This window comes from Henckelia pumila, unplaced genomic scaffold (genome assembly GCF_033568475.1).
Source record: "Henckelia pumila isolate YLH828 unplaced genomic scaffold, ASM3356847v2 CTG_461:::fragment_3, whole genome shotgun sequence".
In the NCBI taxonomy this organism is placed as follows: Eukaryota; Viridiplantae; Streptophyta; class Magnoliopsida; order Lamiales; family Gesneriaceae; genus Henckelia; species Henckelia pumila.
Window position 1 is genome coordinate 14,710,946 of NW_027331831.1, and position 7,764 is coordinate 14,718,709.

A 7,764-nucleotide genomic window follows, 5' to 3' on the forward strand; every position below is an offset into this window, starting at 1 on the left:
TATACAGCTATATCGAATCCTGCTGTATAATAAAATCCTCAAGGCTCCTGCTCCCTAGTCCTGCCTTGAACTACCAGCTCCGTCCATCCTGCGACCTGCCCCATGGAATAGGGTGTCCAAGATAACAACTAGGACGTGAGCGCTACGCCCAGTACATAGACATGAGCATGCAACATGATGACTAGTACAGGGTCATCTGAAAAGTCATGCTCAGAACCGGCGCCATATGAGTGCTGCCACCGCACGGATCAGCCTCTGGGTGCAACCACACTCGTCTAGTACACCAAAGTAGACAGACATAAATGCCCCCGCCGTCGCGGTACTCTCAGTGACAGACTATCGAGTATAGAGCTGAGCGGCTCTATAATCAGGTATAACAAGGTATAGGCTCAACGTGTATATGCACATGACATATGAGTATAGAAGACGGTAAAGCATACATCATGCCATATAATAATGCCAAATAAATGCAACATATAAACATGTATACTCGCTGGAAATCTCAGTCAATGTGTACGTACCTCTAGGCTAGTTCAAGTATAATAGGATCCTAGGTTCCAAGCCTATATTCAAAAGTTCACCGTATCACTACACAAGTTCTATAAGCCTTAACTAAGCTAATAAGTACTCCCAAAACTTAAATAGATTCCCGGACCATACCTTCGTCCGTAGTTAGCCCTTTGGAGTCGCTAGTCCCGGATGACTATAACCACCCCTTGGTTATTCCAGAACCTCTATTATAACCGATAGGGCCCTCAAGTGTATATCTCACACTATATAACTGAAGAAGGAAACTCGGGAATTCGTAATTGAAAATGAACTCTGAACGGCCCTATTTATAGCCAAATTTCTCGGCCAGGATCGGAACTTCCGATTTCGGGATCGGAGCTTCCGATCCAGCTCATTGCGTGCATGTCTCCCACGCCAGGATCGGAACTTCCGATCTACAGATCGGAGCTTCCGATCTGTTCTATGATCGACACTTGTCAAAACTCACGACTGAGTCATCGATCATTTCTGGCAGCTGGGGATCGGAACTTCCGTTCCAGGATCGGAGCTTCCGTTCCGATCGGAGCTTACTATCCGGGATCGGAGCTTACTATCCGGGATCGGAACTTACTATCCGGCCCAAAATGAAAAAGCCCAAATTTTACTTCTGAAGTCCAATAACACTCCGAAATTGGTTAAATACCAACCCTTAATCATGTTTAACATATTATTATCTTAAAATGGTATCTGGGTTACTGCAGTATTACCCCATGGGTGGTGTGGAATTTTGTGATTGGTTTAAATTATGTGGGTCCGACATGATTATGTGGGTCCCACATGATTTGGACCAATCACATGCTTCCACTACCCCATGGGGTAGGGTCGAACCTACCCAGCTCGGGTTGGGATCTATCTCGGTAAACGGGCAGAGTAACGGCGTGGGTGCTGTAAAAATGAAAATGAAGGGTTTTTACCGCCTATTTATATAAGTAAGGAGTGGCTTGGAATCCGACCACATCACATGGTCTAAACCTCATACTTCCTTTAGACCAGAAGGGGATGCCCCCTAAAAATATTAGGATTTGGTCCGATCGGAACCCATTAGCCCATACCCGAGAGAGTCGTTCCAAAATCACTAGACCATATTATTTTAAAAGCCCAAGACTGATGAAAGCCCAAACAATACACAAATCCGAAATGGTCGAGCCCATGTGACAGAGCCTAAAAGACCAAACCCTGACTGGGTAGGGAATATGGCTGACCCGGGCCCAGCAAGGGAAGATTTGCTCAAAATACGAGAATGTTGGAAACACTTATGAATCTTTAAAAGATAAAGAGAGATTCCAATAAACTCAGGATTACGGCGAACCCGAGGTAAAATTTTGAATACGTTAAATATGTTTAATTTAATCACTAACTATATTTGTGCCAAGGAATCATAGAAAACTCTTCAAAAGCATTGTGAAGAATCTAAAAGTATCAGGAAAACCAAGATTGTTCACCTCTAAGTTTGAGTTCTTAGAGCAAAACTCGCCACCGCACCCCCGCTCATGTGCTTGAAGAAACATCCGTGGCTGTGACTTGTATATAGGTCCATTCCATTGGATTCCGTACGGGTTAAGGATATAATTGCAATACCCCATTACAAGAGGACACGAGGTTCTAAATAAATGAAAGTAAAATGTCATGGACCATTGCTTTTTCAAGAATGCTCCCTGGTTACTAACTGGAAAAAAAATTTCGGCATACCAACGAATCGATAGTGTTGGTTTTTCTTGAAATCCAGCATTCCATGCTAGAGTAGATATGAAAATAGTAAATTTGGAAGAAACGGTGCTTGAAAATACAGTACGAGTACATCACACATTTACAATGATTGCACATTTAGAATGTGAATGAGATTGTAGCATCACTAATCATGTATATCTCTAGCACAATCTCAAATAACTATTTCCCCACACAAAAAACTATTTCTTAGACCAAAATTTTCACATTCAATTAGCTATAGGGAAACAAATAAATAGCTTCAGTATGAAAGCACGATGAAATAATACTTTCCTCCTTGCCACAAAAAAAAAAACAAAACAAAACAAAAAACTAATAATTTACACATCAGATTCATTTAGAACTCGGTCAATATCACGAACAAAATATCACAAAGTGATAAAACTAAGCAAAAAACACTTCATTTTCACATTCGCAGTGACATTGTGTAATCTATATTTCTAGAGTGTAGAAACCATCGAATTGTGATGCCCACCTCAACCAAAATCGAAATTCAAAAATTAGAATAAGTTGTTGATCGCGAGTCGGCCCAGAGAAATGGATGCATTTTCAAGCAAATAGGGCCTTTTTTTTTCACCCACACCAAAATAGCCCCAGGTTCTGAGTTATAATATGCATTGGATTTTTTTTTTAAATCGAAAACTTAAAATTGAAGGGATAAAATATACTAACCAATTATAGAAGTTATCAACCTTGCATTATTCAAATTTGGGCCAAACATTAAACACCAAATTATTGCTGGGAGATTGCCAAAAAATTATTTATATAGCACTATATCAAGCTTGGAATATAAGATACAAGAGCAAAGAACTAGATGAACAAGAATTAAAGAATCCTCAGACAAAACCTTCCCCCAGAAATGAGGAACAAAACTGATCTCACAGATGGCGTGTGCTACATTATCCAAATCGAACTTCATGTCGCCTACATTACTTTGTCCAGGTACTTCTTGATCATGGTAGATGTTGTATTAAGGCAGTTCAGACGACTTGTTGCTCGAGTCCTCTGTATCTGAATCATCGTCAATCATCTTCTCTAATGAATCCAGATCCCCGACATCTGAAACAGTGTGTAACCTAAGCTTCTCGACATCCCCACTGAAAAAGATTTAAACAACAAAAGGAGTCACTCGGTGACCTTTGCAGCAAGCATCAATCATCAATCATCAATGATGTTGTGAATGATAGAACGTACTCTGCTACTCCAAAAATTTCTTTAACGGTGAGGGAGCTATCCTTTGCACAGAATTCCGGTAGCTAGTTTATGACAAGAATAACTTATAACTTATCAAGAGATGCATTAAGATACTAAAATATGTTAAACCACAGAAGTTTACTAAATAGTTCATACTCCATACATGAAACCTTCATTGAATATTCTGCAGAATATAAAGAAGGGGGTTTTCAGATGACGGGTTTCTAATCAGCGATGAGTTTTATGAAATCAAAGGAAAGGGAAGAAACTAAGAGAAGCCAACTCACCCACAACAACATGGCGCCAATAATACTTGGGGACATTTCACAACTTCAACACAAATATACAGTAAACTTCATCAAAAGGGACGTGACACATTTTCCTTCAGGCAGGATTCCAAGACTTAGAAGACAATAGTCAAAAGAACAGTACAACAAAAATTTTAAAAGCTACAGTACCAAGCCAAATAGATCATGAGGTTTAGTGTTGAATAATATACACGGGCCAACTTCTAGCTTAGTTCTAGTACTGTCATTGACAAGGTTCTGGGAAGGTGATCTTTTCAACAATTAATCAATTATATAATCGGAATCTTCCATCATACATATAATTGAAGTCTTCAATCATGTATTTCACATAACTAAATATATGCTAATGTCAGAATCAGCACTGCTCATCAACAATAACAGCGCTCAACTGAAATTCTAGTGATAATTATTAGCATCAAAGCCATTTCCGTGCTCATTCAGTTACATTAACTCTGTATCTTTGAATTATGTATGCTATTGAAAAGATGCAAAATATGAGCAAAGGGCAGTGACATACTATAAGTGGGAACTTATTTGGTTAAAAAACATGGTTTCGAAACTTATACTCATGCATTTTCTGTCCATGAACTGATATATAATAGCAAAGCCACCATGCATATTAAAAATATTACTATTGTCCATAACGACAAAATGAGTATCAAGAACAGAAAATTTGATGCAGCAGATTATTTGCAATTCTCATGTTAAATATACAGATCGATAGAACGGTTAGTGCACAAAAGAATTAAGTGAGACATGAAGTGCATTTGTCAAAATATGGATGCAGAAATATACTTTCACTTGAACACAGGCACAAGAGGGGAATATTCATTGTTTTGATTCAGAATACAAGTGGGGATTAACAGAAAAATTCCAAAACCCAAGATGCATTGTTTTATTCAACAAGCATTGGGAAACACTTGACTAAATAAATGTCTAAACAACAAATCATTCAATATTCAAAAGAAATAAAATAAAATAACATTTGAAATCTGTGATGTCCCATACCTCAGCCAGATAAAAAATCTTTCCAAAAAGAGCTTGTACGGCGAGTTTTCTTTTGAAACCCCTTTCAGAATATCCAGACATATCCATGACAACAGGACCTAAAAATGCAGGCACATTCTATATCAGTGAGTGAACCCCTTGGATATATTCTTTAAAATTTGTTCTTATTTTCTCAGAGCAAAAAATCTATTCTTGCTCGATCGGTAATTCAATTGTTTAAAAGAAATTTTATCTTCAATTACACAAGAAAATTAGCTCAGTTTCAGAGCAGTGATTCAAGTTGCTTAAGGCAGTTTTATCTTCTACACGCACAAAATGTGAGATCAGGTACATGAACTACTAAAGTTGCGGCATTCACATCTTCAAATTACAAAGTTTACTTTGTAAAATAAAACTAATGAAATTATACAAAAATTTTACGCTCGATTGGTTTTACAATAGTAAAAAGGAGGATCTTTTTAACCAAAATAATTGACAGAGTTCTAAGCTACCTTTTTCTGCCACGATTCTTTTTGAAATCTCATTCAGAATTCCAGCCACTTGGGAATCATCCAACATTGATTTCGCCCTGAGCTGGATCAAATTTGCTATCAAATCTGGATTAAAAGGCTTCTCATTCAATACGTACCGAATGTATTTGCGTAATATCTCCTCCATGTTAAAACCTGTCTGGAAATACAACAATGTGGTCAGATCAAGTGGTGTTCTACAAGGAACAAAAGGAAAGAAAAAAAATGGGAAACACATGCGACTCATTATAAATCAACAATGTGAGGAATCATGCAACACTGATAGCAAGAACAAATGGAAAGCATAAATTGTAGGATTAGCAAAATCTGCCAAATTGTGGTGCAAGAATAACTCATAATCCCGTAGCAGCATCTCAGAAGTGATATCTTCTACCATAACTATTCCTCTACCTGCTGCCTCTCCCAAACAAATAAAGTTACACATATATGCAATAATATATCATTGGTTTTCATTTCTTTCCCGTGAAATTTTCAAATAAAAATGTTGACCAAATCTGTATACCCCAAATTTCTTCACGAAATTATAGAATCATGATGATGATCATCCCCAAGCCAATGTTCCAGGAGCAGATGGTATTTTCTTCACTCGTAATTTTATATCATTCACTTTTTCCGTCTTTTATTAAACTTCATTTGACTCCAGACTTCTTCAATCTTTCCCAAAAATATACTAGCATATTAAATGTTACCCTAAATAAATCTGAAAGAATGCGCGCATGAAGACAACAAAGATTTCCAACAATTCAATCTATATATTTCATACAATTATGTCATGAAAGTTCACCTGATAATCATTTTTAATAGAAAATTTTTGCAACATTATAGCCAATAAAATGGTTTACAGCATAGATTAACATTTTGCACAAAACTCGGAGCGAGATGACATGCCATGGATCAAACTCTATGATGTTAAACTAATTAAGATGCCTGGGTTGAGTGAAGCTAAAGAATCTCAAATAAGACTTTTGACCCCATGGTGTGAGTTATTCTAAAGTTATCGTCAAAAGAGAAACAGAGGTTAATGAATAACTCACGGTACTCACCTTTTGTGCCAGTTCCATTAAAGCTGATGGGCCTGCTTCATTGATTCCCTTCTCAAACAGCTCATCTATAGATTTGCAAAGCAGAGCATTTTTATTGACCTGAAAAAAATATAACTCGTCCAGTTACCAATCATGTATTTTTTTTGTGGGTTTAAACTTATTTCTGGGGCAGAAAAACACATTAGGAAACATTTTGCACTACTGCAAGATTAAAGCACAAAAATGAATGCTCCAACACATATAATTCACAAAATCAGAGCAAGGAACACTACGGAAAAAAGCTAGAAGAGGCAAGGGGGTAGTAAACTGACCAATTTGCGGCGCTTCTCCCGCGGGGAATTGAACTTTCGGACAGTCTTAACAAAGGCAATTACAAAAGTGATGCCGACATAGGCCAACGGAACAGCCAGGATCCATGGAAGGGTGCTACTACCGATACGCGGCCCTGGAATGGCCTGAGTGACGGAGCCAGTGAATTCCACCAAATCCAGAGCCTTATCCTGTATCCACGGCAGCTCCTCCTCTACTTCCTCTTCCTCCCCCTCCGCCAGTTCATTCTTCTTAGTGGGAATACTGGTGTCGTTAGACTTGCTTGGGGATGCTTTCGCTATCAAATAACGATTGGGCTTCGTTCTCGACAATGAAACGAGAAAAGGATACGAGGATTTGGGAAACAATGCACGGGGATTGATCGAACGAGAAACTCTGTTGGTGGAATTGTAACAAGAGCTGCAGCAAGTGTAAAGGGTTGCCATGATTGTAAAATGGAGAAATGGAAGAACAGTGGTTGACCCTGGTTTGAGCGGAATCAATGGATGGCGACTGCGGCGGATGCGGCGGCGGCGGTTGCCAGCCTTGGGATTGCCGCTACACGGAGGCTCAGGTGGAAAGGGTTTTTGCAGAAGTCGATGGATGAAAGGGAAGGGGCTGTGTTGTGGTAAAAACAATTGGAATTCCAAGTTATTCAACGACTGTAAATTATTGTTGATGTTTTATTTGAATTAACACGATTTGGTGAAGCTTTAGTTGAAATTATAATTATATTATTATATAACTTTATTCGTAAATATTTTTTTTGTTTTTCAACTTGTCATATATAAAAGTTAAAATTTAACAAAAAAAATTAAAGCTGGGAGGTACATGATAATAGAAATTTTAGTTTAAAATAAATTAAAATGAATATAAACCGGATATGTTGAATACTCTACATTAAATTTAAAAAGATTTTAATTAACATTTAGTTAAAAGATTATTTTTTATTATCTAGAGAGTAGATTTCAACATTTAGGTAGTAGCATGCACATATAGTAAAACACACTACAAACTTCAAATTTCAAGTTTAAAAAAAAAAATTGTAATTTTTAATAAAATATAATTTTTTAACTAAATGTTAATTAGTCTTTTAAA

General features: G+C 37.4%; 1 protein-coding gene across 2 annotated transcripts; it reads right to left on the bottom strand.

Annotated features, from left to right (window-relative positions):
- Positions 1-2,977: 2,977 nt before the first annotated feature.
- LOC140871788 (uncharacterized) lies at positions 2,978-7,316 on the bottom strand. Of its 2 annotated transcripts, XM_073274489.1 has the most exons (6): positions 6,669-7,316; positions 6,358-6,456; positions 5,276-5,453; positions 4,785-4,882; positions 3,469-3,530; positions 2,980-3,371 (listed from the first exon to the last, which is right to left on the bottom strand). In XM_073274489.1, the coding sequence occupies exons 1-6, from the start codon at positions 7,110-7,112 to the stop codon at positions 3,245-3,247; spliced, it is 1,008 nt and encodes a 335-aa protein (XP_073130590.1). In that variant the 5' UTR covers positions 7,113-7,316; the 3' UTR covers positions 2,980-3,244. The 2 variants fall into 2 exon arrangements, with proteins under 2 accessions (XP_073130591.1, XP_073130590.1); XM_073274490.1 differs by lacking the exon at positions 3,469-3,530 and having other exon boundaries at positions 2,978-3,371.
- Positions 7,317-7,764: the final 448 nt, after the last annotated feature.